Below are 20,359 nucleotides of genomic sequence, written 5' to 3'. Positions count from 1 at the left end.
TTATTATCTAAAAATATTCATAAATATCGTAAAATATTACGATCTATATGTAATAAACTACTACTATCAGTGTCTATCATGATACAAATGAGACACATACGGTAATCTATCGTAGACAAACGGTAATAATTTGTTTATTTTGTAAATATTTTGATTCGTTATCTCTTATTTAAAAATAACCCAATTTTAAAAAGATTAAATTAAATTATTGGTTTATCTTCTTGTGATAAATGGTGGGCTAAATGAATATTTAGTAATGTTGGTGTAAATATTATTTATTTTTCTTATGAATTAATTTCTTAATTTTTGCAATGTTAGTCTAAATATTATTTTACTTTCTTATGAACTAATTTCTTAATTGAAGCATATATTTATAATCAACAAACTTATATTATTCACCCATAGGTTTTTCATTTCGTTCCTATATTTTAAAATCTTGGTTGCAAAAATATTTTTAGACCAAAATTTATTTGATTTATTATACTCAAAGTGTTCTTGTTAAGATCAAACAATCATGCAACTATCTTATGAGACTATTAAACATTATAAGTAAGATGTGAAGACAAGGGTCATGATTTACCTTCAAAGGATTTGCTTTCCCACAGCACGCTATAGTGATGTGATCATACTTACTCTGTTGAAATATGTAATTGTTGTTTTCGAACACTCCTAATTAATTTGCTAAAATCAACGTAAAAATAAGAACTAAAATAGCTGTTTCTTTTTTACCAAAATATTGACAAATAGATACTTAAAAATATCAATGACAAAATGGAACGACGTCTGAAACCAGACTCCATTATTTCTTCATATGTCCATTTTTCATCAACTTCGTGCATTACTTTAAAGCTTAATCCTGCATCCACTATGTCAAAGCAAGAACTTTCTTCACAAACATGCTCATGGTTAGATAAACAAGAAAATGTTCCTAGTTGTGTCGACATGTTTGGCTAATACCCTCATCAATTAGAGGGTTCGAGGAATTCATTTGAGGTTTGGTCTTGTATTTTGATCAACGTGTATTCCTCTTGTAGCTCTCTCCTTTTCTATTCCACTTCCTCTCTAAATGAACGTTCGATTCTTCATATAATCATAATTTATTCTTAACCTCTTCTTTCATTTCATGCTATATAAGAGCAGCATACACAATAAAGTAGTTTTGCACCTAAAAATTTAAAGCTCAAAGAGAGATACAAATTATGGGTAATGGGGAACAACATCAGAGAAGAGAGAGTGGAGTATACATATTTTTTACAGCTTTGGTAAAATGTACCTCATAACTTGGACGCAGTGGCTGTGCATTTATTGGCATTGGAGGTAACTTTCCGCAATGCAATTGCTACTTTTGAAGCTGAGGGACGCCCCAAGTGCTTGCAGATGAAATCTCCAGCCAACATGAGCTTTTCAAGATCTACATTGGTTTTTGCCCCAATTCCATTCAGCATATACACAACATCTTCAGTTGCAACGTTTCCAGAAGCACCCTTAGCATATGGACAACCCCCAAGACCCGAAACCGAAGAATCCACCGTGCCAATCCCCATCTGATAATCAGATAAAATATTTTTCATCCATTTTCAAACATCATTGTATCCATTCCATGCCAGTGTAACATATTCGTTTTAATTATCAATCATAATTAAATAGTGTAACTTATAGGTGGAGTGGGAGTAGTGTTTATAAGTTTAATTTTTTAAAAAAACCATACAACTATAAATTGGAGTCTTAACTGTTTAACCCTCACTTTATAATATTGCTTCTTTCACAAAAACCTAGCTCTAAGTTTGAAAGTTCTAGGACAAGGTCTTCGTTTTGTCTTTTTTGAACTCTATGAGGGTGTTTGATAAATTCAGTAATTTGGGAGAGTTTGATTGGGTGGGTAAAGAAAACCAACCCCATGTTTGGTTCACCAATAATTAAAGAGGCTTACTACCTCGTTATTTACATCAACTCACATTTCTCACATTGTTATTCGTGTCAACTCCTCTAATAACTTCCCTATAACTAATACCAACTCAACTCTCTGTTTTCATCACTAACCAAACACCCCCATATATTGGTGACTAGGTGCTTTGTATATTTTTCCTCTTAATAAAACCCAAACAAGTTTTAGATGCCCAGGGACAATGATAAGCCTTTGGTAATCAATATCCAAGAGAAAGCAAGTGAAAGGGGAAAATACAGTACTATGGTAGTACCTTCCCTTTACTATTTGACACATCAGTCACCGATACTTGTTCAAGATCTAGTTCTTAAACTATTAAGTTGTAATCAAATTTTTTATTCGGCATTTTCTAAAGTTAAAATGTTTGTTAAACATAACATTGAATTTCATGTCAAAAAAGACACAAAATTTCAATTTGTGGGCCGCTATAAGATAGTTGTGTGAGTGGGTTGCCTAGGAGTGTATAGGGCGCTAGAAAGGGATAGGGTACAAGGATTCTTGCTAAGTGCAACAGCAAGGTAGCGAACGAGAGATAAGGTCTCTTTGATGTCCCTAAATTGTGCCTTGGATTCTGAATATATACAGTGGTTCTATCAGATGCCAAATAAATACCAATTCAATGGTATATATTGCTTGAAGACTTGTAGGTTCCGAGTGATTAAATCCAAGATGGAAAAGAAGAGAATACCTGGAGTGAGACAAGAATATTGGAAAGAGCTTGCCCGTAAGTGTCATGGAAATGAACAGCAAGATTTTCAATTGGAACAACATTAATTACAGATTCAAGCATCGGAATCACAGTTCCTGCAGTTGCAAAAAACTAAAGTTAAAGAAGAAGAGGAGGAGGAGGAGGAGGAGGAGGAGGAGAAGCAGAAGCAGCAGCAGAAGAAGAAGAAGAAAGCAAGCATTGATGCTTTTTTAATGTTATTCCTGACCAAAAAAATTTATGATGCAATATCTAGATAAGGATACTTTTTCGTAAGTTCATAACTTGATGCTTTCAATAAGATGATTATAAGAATTGAATAGAATGTAAGTGTTCTTTGGGAAATTCTCTCTTAAAAGTATGATAAAATTATGCCAAAAATGGTACAAGCCACGGGGATTCAAAAGCCCCTCCTGATCTCACTCACTGAGCAAAGTACAGAAAATTGCTTGAAAGATGATCGTCCCAGAGGTTACCTGGAGTACCAACACCAATTGTATCGCCAAGGGAAATCTCTGAGCATCCCATGCTGTAAAGCTCCTTAGCAACGTATGCTACATTTGATGCCGGCACCATTCCTTCAATGGGACAGCCCACAACACATGATACATATCTAACATGTTTATAGGAGACATTTTCAAAATATAAAAAGAGAATCATATCAACTCCCCCTAAAAGATTTTAAATCTAAATAAACAGATAACTATCAACGATACATAATTACATTTTAATTTATAGGAAACACATATAAGATGGGAGGACTGGACACCCTCCCACCTCAATGGTAAAAGGGGGCAGATGCAATTAAAACATTAAAAAATATTTTGGTGATAACGTCCAATTACAATTATCTCTTCATTTTTTTTTTTCTTTTTTTAATAAGAAAGAGACTACAAAGAACGCCAAAGTTGCTCTACAAAGGTCAACAATGTAAGACTATAATTACAAACGTTTTCAGAATTTAGAAACTAAAAGAACAAAAAGTAAATAACTTATTCAAAAATTTGCTCTCTTGAAAATTTGCTCTCTTGAATTATCCTTGTCTCTGAAACATCTCCTATACATTCCAACCACACATTCCAAAGAACACTTCAGACGTTAAACCAACGCACCTTCACCTCAGGTCCTAAGAAAGCTAGAAAATATTTTGAAACGAAGAAAACCAGCTAAAAGAAAAGGTTAATAGAGGATTGATTTCACAGCAGAGCATCAAATCAAAAGATGAAAGCTGTTGTAACACGAGTTCCTAAAAAGTTACAAAATAGATGAAAATGTTTAGAGGTCTTTAGGGTGAGAGGAACCAATAGAGTTCTCATAAGAGTTAAGAGATTGAGGAGAAAGTTAGATCCCTCCTTGCTAGGTTCCGTATCTCCCTTTGGGCTTTAGTGTGTAAGGACATTAGTAATTAACCATTACGTGTTCTCATTCATACTTTTTTGGACTCATTTACATCAGGTTGGCTCCTTTTTAGGGTTGACTTTTCTGTATACCTCTTTTAATTCTTTTGCTTTTCTTCCCAATGACAGTTTGTTTCTAATAAAAAGAGGCATTACCAACACCAATTTGGATTGATGGAGAGGAACCTCCAATTGTAGTAACATGTGCCCTACTGAAGGTTCAAATCTAGATGGCCTGTTTGAAGTGTTCAATCAAAAGCTCTGAAAATTCTGATATGAAATCGAGAGTAGAGGGTGCTTTCCTAGAGATGTTGATTTCAATGAAAATTTCATGACCCTTCAATCAGCAAGTATATGTAATGTGATCACTGATGTACAAAATTATGTCAAACATTCTTGTTAACCATTTGAGAAGTGTATTGGATCGGATCATTTAAACCAACCGATGTGCTCTCATGCCAGATAGAGGGAGACATTTTATAGACGATATGTCTGTTGGCTTATGAGCGTATCAACTGCATTATTTTGTAGACATAAAGGGGTCGAGTGGTCGAAGTATTATAGCCTCAGCACTAAAAGTAACAAAATCAAACAAGATGTATGATTGTTGAAATTATTCAGTTTTTTGGTTCATATACCTACCCACGAACTGGAAGTGAGTGCTTTCTTGCCGCATCAGCAACTTGGCGGTAGCGATGAAGACTTTCTTCTATGCTGCAATTGATATTTGACTTCGAGAAGGATTCAGACGCTGAAGCAAAGATGGCTACTTCCTTTGCTCCAGCTGCTACAGCTGCTTCAAAACCCTAGACAAAGAAGTAAAAAATCTCATAAGTCCAAAAATCAGGAAATGCCTTCCAGATTAGTCCTAATTTTGTTTTGCGTTTTTTTTAATACAGCTAATTTGGCATTGCTGTATTAAAGCTCATACTTTAAGATTTGGGGTCAACACAGGAAATCGAGCACCTTCAACATTTCGAATTCCCTCCATAACATCCTTTGCATCAGCTAACTGAGAAAAATATGAAGAAAGGAGATTAAGTACACGTACAAGAAACTCAAACACGAAGGCAGAGCACATGAAAAAGTTGAAGGCCACCAGAATGAAGAATGAGACAAGGTAACTGTTTCAGGAATAGAAAAATATACCAACCAACATTTTCATAGTATCAAGCCACATTACCTGCGGTACCCATTTTGGAGAAACAAAACTCGTGGCTTCAACAACAGGCAACCCGGAAAAGACTAGCATCTTTATTAAATCAACCTTAACAGCAGTAGGTACAATGTGCTTCTCATTTTGTAGTCCATCTCTTGGACCAACTTCAACGATCTTCACAAATGGCGGAATACGGCATAAATTCTACAGGAAGAAAAAGACTTTCAACAAAAAAGTCAATATATTTATTTCTTTTCTTTTTTTTTTTTCTTTTTTATAAGAAACAGAAACCCCTGAATATATTAAGTAACCATTATAATTGTAAACAATATTGCAGATAGTTAAGATTAAGATTACAGTACAAAAAAAGAAGAGGAAAGAAACCAAACAAAAAAACAGAAACTGAAAAAAAAAAACAGAAAACAAAAATAAAAAATAAAAAATAATAATAATAAAAAACTTGTTACAAATCATATCATACAAGGATATAAATAAGAGGACAGAGATCTTGACGGGAAACAGACCCCAATAATAGCACAAAGGGAAATAATTGTTTCAACATTTGAAACGCCTTTGTTGAGTTTTGCATAGACAATTTACAATTGTGGAAGCTATACTAACAATTCGGTAAATGCTCAACGTGATAAGGATTACTCAACTCCCAGTTTTTACATTTTATACTAAGAGAAATCCATTTTAGAACATCACCTGGGACAATCCCCCCTTATTTTCTCTCGAAAGGACTGCATCTCTTCCATCTTGTTGACTGGAGAGAAAGAAATGGAATGTTGCATTACATTAAAACTTAATACGAGACTCAAAGAGAATCATAAATAGATACCACAGTTAATTCAAATATATACATCATTAGATAAGTTATAATACTTCTAGATTCTATTACAAATGTTCTGTGCTGTTACTAAGAGACTCCAATAGACCAAGCCAAGTCTAGCATACGAGGGACCATGCTCCCCATCAGAGCTCTCAAGAACCTCCTGATCTCTATTAAATCCAAAGGAATAATTCCTACATTCACCGTGTATAGAAACTGAAAGCGAAGACTGAAAATTGAAATTAATCAAATTATTAGCTCTACTCTTGAAAGGAACCCCGCAAAGTAGATGAAGTAGATTTCTCATCATAAATTTATAAAACAAAAATGCCCTAATTTCACGATGCATATTCCATGACTCATCCCCAAAGGATTCAAAAAATTCTACAGCACATTTTCCGCAAATCCTATTGCAAAGATAATGGAGTGGTTTAATACAAAACTAAAGTTTGAAAATCAAAAGAGTACGAGTAATTCTCCCTATAATCATTAATCAGAATCATTTGGTCTATACCTGCAATTATAAAATTCTCGTTGTATGCCAGGGGTTGTGATGGAGTTGACGCCTACATCTGCAGCGGAAGGTGAAACGAGAGTTTTCATGGAGAGATTATATGCATGGCGCCAAGAAAAAGCTTGTCGAGTGAATTTAGCAGAGAGCTTTGCAGCTTGCATAATCCCAGGAAGGAAAGTCCGGTAAGAAACGTATAAACAAAGATGAAGATCAAAATCATAACCCCATACCTCAATCAATATATATCTTTACATTTATGCTGACTTTTTTTTATTATTATTTTTCAAGTGATTTTTCTTTTAAATTATAAAGTTAAATCGTAATAATAAGTTATTTTATAATTTTATAAATACGAAAAATACTTATTTTTTAAAATACTCTTTTTATCTTAAATTTGTTATTATTTTTAAACTATTTTTCAATTAACTTAATTCTTCTCTTAATTTCAAGGGAAATAATGTAAGAAACACCAAACCATTTATGTGTAACAAAAGTTATAAAGTTAGTCATTTTTTAAATATTTCAAATTTGCTTCTTTATTTTTGTTCTTGGCGATTTATTTCATCGTCTTTCTCCCTCGATTTCTTTCATCGTCTTTCTTCTATTTCTCTTCTTTTTTTTATGCTACGATTTCTTTCTATCGTATTTCTTCTTTTCTGATTCTTTTTTTACCTTGTTTAATCTCTGATCGTATTTCTTTTTTTCTTTTCATCTTCTTTCTTCTTTTCATTTTTTACGTCGGGTAACCAAATATTGCAAAATCTCGTGCATAAAGAATTTTGAAAAAAAAAATCATTTAGAATAACGAATGTGTAAAAAAAAATAAACGATTGTGTAAAAAAAATAAAAAATGAATCTTGAAAAAATTCATTTAGATTGAAGTAGCCAAATGTAAACGATCGTGTAAAAAAAAATAAATGATCATGTTAAAAAAAATAAAATATTGTGTATAAAAAATCATTTAGATCGTAATAGTCACGATTGCGTAAAAAAAAGTAAACGATTGTGTAGAAAAAATAAAGAATTTGAAAAAAAAGTTATTTAGATTGGAGTAGCCAAATGTAAACCATCGTGTAAAAAAAGTAAACGATCGTGTACCAAATTTTGAAAAAAAAATCGTGAAACTATCGTGTAAAACGTGACCAAATTAACAAAACTAAACGATAGAATTGAAAAGATAAATTGTAGCAATATCTAAACGATCACCTACCAAACAATAACCAAATCTAAATGATCGCAAATATATTACGAGCGTCATTGACAGGGCATTTTTGGTATTTTATAGGGTAAGCCTCTGAACTTTTTTCGTTTTCAAAATTGTTTTATACAGTGTAAATAATTTATCGTTTTTTTATATTTTTGAAAAGACGTGTAGATTATAGACTTTAAAATTTCATTTGTGTATTTTCTTTTTTAAAAAAATTATTTAAATTATCAAAGTATTTGAAACATTACTTCGAAATAATGGATAAATATTTTGTCACTGTTTTGAAAAGTTGGGTAACATGTTATATAAGTTTTTTTTAGTTTACATATTATATATTCAAAATTTTGACTTTTCGATCCAACATATATATACATTTATCCAAATAAACTACTAACATAAGAGTGCGTCTGGATTGCTTGCGAAGAAAAATTATTCTTATAAAATGTTTTCTATAAGAAAATATTTTTCTAAATTTTGTTTATAAAATGAGTTTAAAATCTAAACACTTACATGATTGGTTTGATCTCTTTATAAATGTTTATATGCAAAATTATATTTGATTTGTTCTATACTAATAATGTTTATATTTACGTCAAATTACCATAAAAGACTATTAAAACATTATGAACTAATTTCATAAAAAAATACACATATTTTGAAATTTTTTTAGAAATATATTTTGAAATTAATCGTATGTCATATTGAAATCATTAATTTTGTAGTTACTTGAACTAAACATTAATTTTTTATTGTATTAATTTTTTTGGACAATTCAATTTTTAGAAGCACAAAATATATTGAAATGTAAATATATAATTATAAAAAAATAATTGATTTCCAACAACAAAATATAAAAAAGATTAATAAAAGATGTGCAACTCGATCAAGTCCTTTATTCATCTTCATAACACAAACTGAACGATCATGTTCTTCATTAACGTCCTCACGATTATTTTTAAAAATGTTAAGGCGAAATAGATTAGGCTGAGAGATAACAATTTGCAAATTCCTATATTTAAATGTATATAAACACACATTGAAAAAATATTCAAAGTATAAAAAAACAAAAAGAACATGAGAGTAAAAAATAGATAGGAAAAAAAAAAAAGAAAAAATAGAGAAAGAAAAATAGATATTTGAAAAAAAAATCCTCATTATACACCAAATAAACAATTGTTCTAAAATTTAGTTTGCATGTGTTTTCTCTAAAATCATTTATTTCATAATCTCATTTTTTAAAAAATTATTTTAAACCAATATCAAACACCTCGTTTTACTTTAAAATGAATTATTTTAAAAATTATACTTTAAAAATCAATCCAAACACACTCCAAGATTGAAAATATTAGCTTCCAAAAATTTTACATTTGATTGGCAAGTCTGTAACAAATCTTTTGGTTAATAGTATATAGTTTATGTTAGTTGAATCATTTTTACAATGAATTCAGTTTACTCTTTATTGATATCGTACTTATAAAATGCGGTGATATCAAGCCAAGAATTAAAACCATATAAGAAGATTAACAAACAAATGGGATAGAACCTATCGAATTAAGATTTAATATAGTAATTAACTGATCATTTATTTCCAATTTAAATTTTGTATTTAATGGAAATCATAAGGTTATTATAATAGAAGTATAACTCGCAAATGGATATTATAATGGAAGTATGGTATATAAACTAAATAGTTATATCAATCAAATTCCTAAACTTTTTAAAAGTAAATAAGTTTAGAATAGTTGTTAAGCTTTTGTTTTAAACCTCTTAATCCTCAATACTCACTTGCATACAAATTGTTTATATGTACAATTAATGTGATATTATGAAAAGATGTAAATTAGGTATATATTATCAAATTTTTAACAATACGAAATATTTTTCATCTTCTTAGGCTCGACCATTTTCATATACTTATTTAAAAAGATATTACAAGCTCATTTTTATTTCCTCAAAAAAATTTTTAGAGGAAAAAAACTATTTCGAAAAGTTATAAATCACTAATATCCAAATTAATTGAATTAAAAAGATCAGTATATAAGACAAAAAGTTCATATCAAACATTATTTTGGAATGTTTTGGAGTTTGAGGTAAACTCTAAGAGCTATCACTTGATTAAATATATACCCACACACACTTGCTTTGCTGCTAACATCTAACCAAAACCAAAATTGGTATCAAATGCTGCGGGCAAACACAATAGCAGAAAATAGAGACACCATTTAAATCTTAAGAGGTAAGGGAAGGTTCATGAATATATGACAAGACGAAAGAAGAAATAGATGAACAACAAGGCTGCAAAGTCGGCTAATGAGAGAGCTGTTAAATGTATAAGTACCACTTAATAATGCCAAGTTTAGACAACTTTATTAGCACCAATCAAATATGATACAAAACTCCAATAATCAAGAAAACAGTCTAATTGTTCTAGGATATTACTATACAAACTTCACCTTCGAGTTGTTGGCTATTTCCGGCCGCCTTTCCTAGTTTCCTCTTGTCTATTCCAAGTTTGGTAAATCTGTCAAGTAGTGTCAATACAAAGTAGAAGATCATTAGAACCCATTACATTTGATAAGCATTGTGCTTTTACAAGATAATAAAATTTGAAAAATTCTACTTTTAAGAAAAATTTGAAAGACAAGCTAACCAAAATTTGCAGGGTCTATGAGAAATTTGAAAAAGAGAGAAAAAGGCAACCAAGCGGTTGATAGGTCGGGACATGGTCCCAAAAACTCACCGAGGTATCTACCCATTTTCTTAATGAATGTGAGCCATAGTTGATGCAATAAGACTTGATGAAGGTTGTGGTCTTTGCGGGGGCAATTGCCTTCAAGCTTGAAATGACCGTGAGTCAGATCAATAGACTAATATATACCCACAGAAGGAGCTGCACATGAATACTTGGAATGAGTTTGTGGCAATTCATTGTACCGTCGGGGTACTGACTTAAGCAAGGAGTAATCCTTCCTTCAAAGCAGCAAAAGAATAAAATAAAGAAAGCATATTGCCAAATACCTTGATCAAAAGAAAGAAGATACTCCGTATAGAAGATGAGAAAAAAGGAGTGCCAATCGATCAGAAAGTAAGTATATTATATGCTTTTGAAAAATAGCAAACAAAAGACAGAATCATTTAAACAAAGCAATCAAAACATCTATGTAAGGTTATAGTTTGAAAGAAATCAACGCAAAGGATTTGTTTTGGGAGAAGACACTGATTTGAAAGGGAGATAACCAGGCACTGATTTAAAAGAAAGCTAATCAGGCACTATGATTCGTCATGGACATGGAACACTTCGTCTAATTTTTTTACGTAATTATACTTCTATTGTTATCAGTTCCACGTGGAAAAAAGGAGTGTAAATGACTTAAATAAGCTTGGGACGTTTCTATTTCATATTCTGCCAAATGATTCATCATTCACATGTTGAATAAGGAACCAATAAAACCAAAAACAATGAAAGAACCTTGCAAGAACTTATACCACAAAAGTTTCAAGGGTATGTTTGGTACCTTCTAGTCTAAGAACATTTTCTTAAAATATTTTTAATAAAAAAATTACATCTTACATTTGTTTTAAACGTGAATAAAATAACAAATGTGTACGAGTGGGCTACATTCAAATTTAAAAGTTATTCTAATAATTACAACCTTTTGTTTTTTGCTAGAAATTTTAAAAATTTTCTTCGATCACTTTAGAGTCAAATTCAGATAACAATTAAAATTACTAATTTTTTCAAACAAGCTCGTAGCAAAAGTAGTTTGTTTTGAAAAGCATTTTTTTCACAAACGTATTCCAAAAACTATAAGATTTTTATATATATATATATTCATGAGTGTTCGAGCTTACATGCACCATGGATTAAACTCATAATCTTTTAGTTAGTTATTGAGACCGTGTCTCCTTTTTTACCATTAGGTCAATCCATGATACTTAACCTTATAAGATTTATAAGACACAAAATATGGTTAAAGAGGACTTACAGAGCATTCCTAGAGCATTCCTCCATCCTAGCCTCTTCCATCATCTTGGCCCATATACTATAGAAAATTATTTATGTAACTTGTGTAAGCTGACGTCAATTTTTGGCTAACTAAGCAAATGGGAAATAAACGGAATCAACTTACTTCAAGTTCGTCATTAGAAGTCAAAGCGGCTGCAAAATCAGTTATACTGTTAAACTCGAGTATTAGAAATATGTCAAGCAAGATTGGCAGTTTCATATTTAAGAAAACAGAAGCGGAGCTAAATCTGCTAAGGATCCCAATTTTAGGGCCGGGATAAGAAAAAAAAAGACTGGAATTGTATGATAATAAAAGAGAAAAAGTATACTAGCATAGCATTTAAATAGAGCTATCTCTCTTCGGCGGAAACTAATCTTCAAAATTCTGCCTACCCAAACCCAACTTCATCTTTCCACAAATTTGAACATAATCCAACATATTAAATGATTATAAATATGCCATATTGTCCTTGCTAATATTCCTAACAATACTCCCCCTATTTTCCTACTGATACTTGTGCACTTCAATCATAAACCAATATCATAAAATTATTTCAAGGGCATTTATAATATTTTCAAGGGAGGATATCTGCCATGGAAGGTTGGAAAATTCAAGTAGTTAAATGTTAAGTAAAACAGTAACAAATAAGGACCGAAAAATGTAAACCATGAACAATAGAATTCCTAAGTCCTCCAATAAAACAAGTGGATGAGTTGAATTTGAGATTAGTTGAAGACTAGGATTTAGTTGAAGTAGTGGATTAAAGAAAGGTTAGAAGGAAGTTTACTAAGTTGTGGTAGTGGTCTAAGTGTCATTGTTGATGTGCCATTATAAGGGTGTAATGGTTGTCAGAAGAAGGAAAGTTCGAAAAAATTGCCCAAGTATCAAGAAGGCGGAAAAAAGGGGCTTGAGAACCCTTGAAGTGTGATGTCTAGGCGTTTTGAGGTTAGACAAAGCGGCCAAGGTTGTTTAAATAACCTCCACGGACATGAAGTAGGTGGTCTTCAAGGAGTGCTAAATGCCAATGGCCTTGCGACCACGAGGAAGTGTTGCTAGGCATTTAGGAGTGTCAAGAACCTCTAAGGGAAGGCTATGCGGCCAAGGGTTGGCAAGCATGGCTGGGAGAGAAGAGCCATGCTAGGCGTTAAGGTGGATGTCATGCGGTAAGGCAAGGCATGCGGGCAAGGGCACGAGAGAGGGTGTGCGGCGCTTAGATGTGTGTATACGAGTAGTCATGAAATTCTTGAAAGATATTCTCACAAAGAAACGAAGGATGACCGAATATAAGACTGTAGCTCTAATGTCGGCAACAAACGCCGTCTTCAAGAATGGGGTACCAGAGAAGATAACAAATCCTAAAAGCTTCACAGTGCCCTGCTCAATAGACGACGTGGATCTTGGTTGCACGCTATGCGATCTTGGAGCAAGTATCAATTTGATGTCTCTCTCTATATTCAAGAAGTTAGGGCTAGGGAAGGCTTAACCTAAAAAAATGGCGCTCCAATTGGCAAGACAGATCCATAGTGCGTCCTGAGGGTAAGAATGAAGATAAATTGATCAAGGTGGACAAATTTATAGTCCCAACTTTGTTATTCTGGATTACGAAGTTGATCAAGAGGTACCAACCATTTTGGAGTGGCAAACAGGTCGCACCCTCATAGATGTTCGCCAAGGGGAGTTAACCATACAACTTAATGACCAAAATGTCACCTTCAACGTTGTTAACGCATTAAAACTCCCCTTCTGATGTTGAAAACTATAACGCAATTGAATCCCTTGGGCGAGATTATTGCGAAGAAAAAGTGTGCGGGGAGCTATTCAACCTTGAAGGATTCATTGAACAAGAATACCTTGAAGGCATTTTGGAAGAAGTCAAAACTGTGTTTAACGCAAAGAAGTTTCCTTTGGATCTACAAACCAAAGGCGACAGAAAGAATAAACCATTAATTGAAGAGCGACCAGAACTAGAGCTAAAGCCATTACTAACCCATAAAAATATGCATATTTGGGGGAGAAAGACACTTTGCCCATCATCATCTTCGTCTAACTAAATACCGAGAAGAGAAGGCATTATTGAATATGCTGAAATGCCATAAGAAGGCAATAGAATGGACCATGATGGACATTCAAGGTATAAGCTCATCATCCTATTGCATGCATAAAATCACGCTGTAAGAGGTACTACAAGAATTCGGGGCTCTCCCCACGCATATTATGGCGTCGGCATAAGGAATGTCGAGAAATAACACATCCGCCAATGCCGCAAGGTGTGTGTCGACAGATACAATCTATCCTGATGTTGAATTTATGACGTCGGGAATGGCCACCAAATCCCCAACGTCATACACGTACACATTAGGGAAAAGGAAATAGTTTAATAATAATTTTTCTTTTTCCCAGTGTCATGTAAATATATGTCGGTAAATATATGGCTATTTCAGACATAAACATGTACGACGTCGGGGAAAAGAAAATTATTATTTAATTGTTTTCCTTTCCTCGACACCATGCATATATATGTCAGGAGTGGCCACCTAATTCCCGACCTATAAGTTGCCCACGTCAGGTAGAAGGAAACAATTAAATAATTAGATTGCTTTTTTCTGACACCATGCATACGACGTTGACTGTGGGACCACTATTCCCGAAACCATAAGTAAAACGTCGGGAATATGAGGCATAATGCCTGACGTTTTTACTTAAGGCGTCAAAACTAATGGGGATTTCTCAATGTTTTCAAATATGTGTTTGCAGAACACAGATCTGAAAGTCAAAGAAAGAAAGGGTTAGAGAGAAAGAGAGACCGAGAGAGATTCGTCTGCTAGGAAGAAGGCCGTTGTTCGCTGTCGTCGTCGGGTTCCTCCGCTGAAGTGGTAGTTGATTGAGAAAATTGTTTGTTGAGAAAATTGATTGAGAAAATTGTTTGTTGGAAGTGTTAGTTGAAGCATTTTGATTGATTTGTTCTGGATATCCTGCAGTTATGGTAGCCTTTAGTTTTTAATTTGTTATTATATTTTGTTTGTTGAAATTGTTAAAGGAGGAGGGGGTGCTCACTGTCACGAGCATGCTTGTCCAAGGCGTTCTTTGCCTATGGCCGCATGCGTAAATACCCCCAAATAACATTGTCTTTATGTCTTGTACGTAGTCTAGTCTATTACTTTCCTTTTTGTGTCGTCGGGCTAGGGTGTGACGTTTCGGCATTCTCATATGCAAACCTGCCAAAATGTTCAAAATATACTATAGGGAAAACATAGTATTTGAAACAATTTTTTCAAGAACATGAAGGAAACAATTTTTTCAAGAACATGAAGGGAGGCTACATCATATCGCGTGTTCGTTTGCGACTTTCAGATTTTAATATGGCTAATTTGTTGATGGAACAAAACAAGTGCCGCACAATCGTGTTTGAAAGGCTACGATTGTGATAAGTGGTATCAGAGTCATGCCTCTAACTTAACTAACCATGCTAGTATGATCCTCAAGTGTCGAACAAAGTTGTAGTAGAGCCTCAAAAGCCTTAAAAGGAGGTCCTGATGAGATCCGTGGTTGACTCTATCGGTTGGACAGGGTGCTCCGAGAAGAGAAGTTAGCTCAGATAGAGCTTGGCGGATGGATGACTATTTCAGGGGAGGGTCGTGGTAATTTGTTCGAGGGGAGGATTGTAATGTGGAGACTTGTTCGAGGGGAGGATTGTGAATCGAACCAAAGTCTCATATCGGTTAGATAAGAGGATGATCTTCGGTATATAAGTGAGGACAACTATCTCCATTGGTATAAGACCTTTTGGGATGATACCAAAAGCAAAGCCATGAGGGTGTATACCCAAAGTGGACAATAGCATACCATTGTGAAGATATTCGGAGGATTTGTTGTCCTAACAAGTGGTATCATAGCCAAGTTAGCTGGTTGTCAGATAAGACACAATGATGTCCACGACGAATCAATCGAGTAAGGCCTAAAAGGACCGACTAGTAGAGCTTGAAGAACAAATGCTCTACCTAGTGGAAGTTTTCGACTCCATTCGCTTCTTGGAATCCCGTCTCGAAGAAATTTTTTAAAAAACTGATATTATTGATGTGGTGGTTGGCCGTCTCAAAGGATTACTAATACAAAAGTTGTTAGCAAGGGTCGACACTCTAGAAGGAAAAGTTGGACAAACTGGTAGGCACAAACGTAGGGACAGTTCGACAGGCTCTGTTACCCATATTGAGAAACGTGTCATTGAACTAGATAGCTCTCAGAGAAACACTTTTAGAAATGATAATGACATGTCGGAGGATTTCCGAGCTACCCTCGATGTCATTAGGAATGAAATCGCAGATGCGAACATGAGACTAAATCTCGCAATACGAGCAATGGCAAACCAAGCTCTGACCGGAGGAGCAATTCCTCTTAGCGAAGTAAAGATTCTAGAACCCATGCCCTTCTGTGGGGCAATGCAAAGGCCTTAGAGAACTTCATCTTTGATCTCGACCAGTACTTCAAGGTCACAAACACGGTCACTGAGGAAGCCAAAGTGTGGTGGAGATCCTGATACGTTGACATACAAGAAGGGCGTTGCATAGTAGACACTTGGAACACTTTAAAGAAAGAACTCCGCTCGTTGTTCTACCCCGAGAATATGGAAATCCGTGTTCGGCAAAAATTGCGTGAATTGAATCACACTGGCCATATTCGGGAGTACGTAAAATAGTTCACAGAGTTGATGTTAGACATACGTGATATGTCATAGAAAGAAAAAGTTATCAGTTTTGTCGAATGGTTGAACCGTGGGCAAAGACCAAATTATATGAAAAAAGGGTCAAAGACCTCACGTCAGCATATGCAGGAGCCAAACGATTGTTTGATCTGTCCAGTGCTCAAGATGTGAGACGTCACCAAAATTCCTTACTTGGAAGAAACAAGAATAGTACCCCGAGTTCTTCCAAAGTTATCGAGAGGGACAAACGTCCTAGTGGGGATCGTAGGCGTTATCAACCAAATACAGGGAACATCCACCTGTAAGAGATCGGACCAACAACTTTGGTTTCATATGGTAGGTGAACAACAAAGTGTATCATTACGTCGAAGAAGGCAGGTCATAATACTCTTATCGTTCTTGCGTACAAGTCACGAAACAAAACCACACATTTCAGGAACAACAGTGAAACATTTTTCGGTAGAGAATACCAATAGGGAGAAGTCGATGTAGCAAAACATAATAGTAATGTGTTTTAAGACCTAATATTTTTCCGTCTCTGTCATTCACACATCGTGAAATATTAGAAACAAATCCATCGAAAACCTTAACTGACTTCAGATACTTGCAAAACGCAACTGGCTCGCTTCTAGTCAACATGTACGTTGCATGTGACTTCACAAATCTGTTAACGACTTCTATTAAGTCCAACCGAGCATTCGTGATATCTTTCAATATTTAACAACGTACCAACCAAGTTGTCACAATCATTCTTTTTAATATGCTTTACATCTAGTTTATGACGTAATGGTAGTTTTAAAAGAAAGAAAGTTCGAAAAAGATACTTCCTCTTAGTCTTGTTGAGAGCTCCCTTTCTATTCTTATCTTTCAGCTATGAATGTTTACTAATAGCTGGAAAATCCAACGAATCGAGCTGTCCAAGATATCATGCCCATTAAATACAATTGGAGGAGTCTTACGCTCTACCTTTCCATCATGTAGCTAACTTCTACGCCAAACGTGATTCTTTAGAAGATAACGATGATGTCTCATGAAAGATATTTTTCTTCTTATCTCGAACAACGATTTGTCTCTCATGCATATGGAACATGTCTGATAGCCTTTCGTACTCCACCTGGATAAGTTACTATACGCCGAGAGGTCATTAATTGTCCACAACAAAGCTACATACTGTGAAATCTCTATACTATTGAATAAAACATAATAATTCAGAGTATGTAGTAATGTTTTACATAGGAATATATATAGACCTCAAAGAAACCACTAAATGGAAATTCATTAAATGGAAAATATTAATAGTTCATAAACCCTAATTTTCCTTTAACACCCTCCTAAAACTTATGGTGCTAGAATCACGAAATTTTGTTTGCTAAGAAAAACGTCTGAATTAATTAAGTAGATATAGGATAACATCATAAACCCACGAAGAACAAACACACAAAGAACTTCTAGGCTAAAGAAAAACCCACGAAGATCGAAATGAAAAACTTATGGGATAGAAACATAGATCCACGTGTGGAGATCTATCACAAAACCTACGAATAACAAAACAAGAACTTATGGGAATAATAAAGATCCAGATAGAGAGATCTGTACAAAAAATCCATGAACGACTTGAAAATAGAACAGTGACAACGAAGATCTGAACGCATAAAAAAATTGAACTAGATCGGTCTAACTAAATCTGAACCGAGCCAACCAAACTACATTAAACCAATTAGCCTGAACCGAACCAGTCTAAAATGCATGGGTCAAACTGGTCTACTTAGAACACAAAACCAAGCACAAAACTTAAAATGCACGATAAAAATAGAGATACTAGCGGCAAAACGCAAGTTGGGCATGAAAAAAGGGTCGACTGGATCTAGTAGGTTGGAGCGGCAGAATGAGCAAAATTTAGTGACACGACATAAATGTCGGCGAGGGTCCAATGAATCTAGGACGAATAAAGGAGAAGTGCTATGGTGGAATAACGCCAAATAGGATGGGCAACACCGGATCTAGCGGCGTTTGCATGCTAATACTTCAATTACTTATCAAAGGAATGTGGCAGAATTGTCGTTAATGAGTTGTACACGGGAAGCAACAACGAAGCTGGCGACACGACATATCGGGAAAAGGTGGGCAGAGTGTGATCTAGGAGGCGCGACTTGGATAGTGACTATAATAAAACCTAACGAGGGATAGCTCTGCCTCGGTCGACGAATGATCAAAGGAGGCGAAGATCGAACGGGGATGTAGTGGCTAGAATTCAATGAGACCACAAGCCCTTCCAACCGAATATGGGGAACATCTAACAAGGACCGAATAATCATAATCCATCCAATCGTCCTCTCAATTGTTTCATATGTAAGGGACCACATTTGGCGAGAGAATGTCTCAATTGAATTGCTTTCCAGCCCTCTTTAGCCTCGGATTCAGACGATAAATCGAGGCAAGCAGAAGGTGAATGTTCTTAAATAGAAGAAGGTGATAACCCAAGAATGGGGCCTTTGAAATTCTTATCATCTCTCCAGAAGAAGGTGGGGGAGACGAGTGGACCGATGGAAAAGGGTCAGATGTACGTTGACACTTAGATCAACCAAAAAGCAACCAAGAGTACTATGATCGGTTCTGGTGCAACTCACAATTTCATTTCTGAATAAGAAGCACGTTGGATAGGATTGGGAGTAAAAAAGGATATAGACAAGATGAAAGCCGTTAATTCCGAAACCTTCCCAATCGTAGGAATATCGAAGAAGACATCCCTAAACTAGGCGAATGCAGTAGGAATGTTGATTTGATCGTGGTTCGCATGGATGATTTCCATGTGGTACTAGATATGGAATTCCTCTTGAAACATGAGGTCATTCCCATGGCACTGGGGTGAAAATGATTTCAGCCCTACAACTGAAAAAAGGGCTCAATATTTGAGCTGACCTTTACGACCATCCCGTTGGTGGATGAGCAAGTTGAAACTGGGACTGTTTCAACAGAGATCCAGAAAGTTATGAATGAATATGTTGATGAAATGCCTCATGAACTGCCAAAGTCACTGCCTACTCGACGGGGGATTGATTATGAGCTTGAGCTTGACCTAGGAGCCAGACCAGAATGGCTCCACCTAAGCTAGCTTAGCTCAGAAACAATTAGATTAGTTGTTGGCTGGGAGATTCATTAGACCTGCTTTGCCCTATGCTGTTTTAGAAAAAGAAAGATGGAACACTTCGACTATGTTTAGACAACCGAGTACTAAACAAGGTTACAGTTCGAAACAGGTATCCTCTCTCGATGATAAATGATTTGTTTGACCAATTGAATGAGGCTCAGTACTTCATGAAGCTTGACCTCCGGTTAGGCTACTACCAGGTTCGAATAGCACAAGGGGATGAATCGAAAACTACTTGCGTAACAAGATATGAGGCCTTCAAGTTTCTCGTAATGCCCTTTGGCTTGACAAACGCCCCCGCAACATTTCCAACCTTGATGAATTAGGTATTTCACGAGTATTTAGATCAGTTTGTGGTGTTTTATCTTGATGATATTGTGGCTTTCGGTTCAAATCTTGAAGAACACCAGGTCCATCTTTGATTAGTCTTTGACAAGCTCTGAAAAATCAGTTATCTATTAAGAAAGAGAAATGTACTTTTGCTCAACCACGTATCAACTTTCTGGGTCATGTCGTCGAATGCGGAAAGATTCGAATGGACGAAGATAAACTACGAGTTATTAAAAAGAGTGGGAAGCGCCGCTCCATTAACTGAGTTGTTGATGGACGAAGATAAACTACGAGATATTACGTTCCTTCCTCAGATTGGCTAATTACTATCATCGGTTCATTGAAGGATTCTTAAGAAGCGCCGCTCCATTAACTGAGTTGTTGAAGAAAGGCAAGGGTTAAAGATGGCCAGTTC

At 34.9% G+C, this 20,359-nt stretch overlaps 1 protein-coding gene and 1 long non-coding RNA gene across 2 annotated transcripts; both read right to left on the bottom strand.

Annotated features, from left to right (window-relative positions):
- Positions 1 to 1,096: 1,096 nt before the first annotated feature.
- Positions 1,097 to 6,778, bottom strand: LOC103486948 (uncharacterized). Its single transcript, XM_008445116.3, has 8 exons — positions 6,554 to 6,778; positions 5,916 to 5,973; positions 5,232 to 5,411; positions 4,980 to 5,060; positions 4,691 to 4,854; positions 3,128 to 3,264; positions 2,634 to 2,749; positions 1,097 to 1,544 (listed from the first exon to the last, which is right to left on the bottom strand). The coding sequence occupies exons 1-8, from the start codon at positions 6,712 to 6,714 to the stop codon at positions 1,275 to 1,277; spliced, it is 1,167 nt and encodes a 388-aa protein (XP_008443338.1). The 5' UTR covers positions 6,715 to 6,778; the 3' UTR covers positions 1,097 to 1,274.
- Positions 6,779 to 10,071: 3,293 nt separating this feature from the next.
- Positions 10,072 to 18,002, bottom strand: LOC103486949 (uncharacterized). Its single transcript, XR_007820370.1, has 5 exons — positions 17,433 to 18,002; positions 11,891 to 11,919; positions 11,747 to 11,803; positions 10,501 to 10,730; positions 10,072 to 10,281 (listed from the first exon to the last, which is right to left on the bottom strand). It is a non-coding gene; the product is annotated as an uncharacterized LOC103486949 (long non-coding RNA).
- Between the last annotated feature and the right edge of the window lie 2,357 nt (positions 18,003 to 20,359).

The sequence above is a fragment of the Cucumis melo genome, chromosome 4 (genome assembly GCF_025177605.1).
Source record: "Cucumis melo cultivar AY chromosome 4, USDA_Cmelo_AY_1.0, whole genome shotgun sequence".
Classification (NCBI taxonomy): domain Eukaryota; kingdom Viridiplantae; phylum Streptophyta; class Magnoliopsida; order Cucurbitales; family Cucurbitaceae; genus Cucumis; species Cucumis melo.
Note: the sequence above shows the minus strand (reverse complement) of the source record. Positions and strands in the feature narration are given on the sequence as shown.

Bases quoted from the DNA above. Each gene is read 5' to 3' on its own strand.
- LOC103486948 (XM_008445116.3), bottom strand. From the start codon at position 6,714: ATGCAAGCTGCAAAGCTCTCTGCTAAATTCACTCGACAAGCTTTTTCT. The intron at 5,061-5,231 runs GTAATGTGGCTT...TATTTTTCTCAG, and splicing joins CTCCAAAATGGGTACCGCAG to TTAGCTGATGCAAAGGATGT. The intron at 2,750-3,127 runs GTAACCTCTGGG...TTGCAACTGCAG, and splicing joins AATTGGTGTTGGTACTCCAG to GAACTGTGATTCCGATGCTT.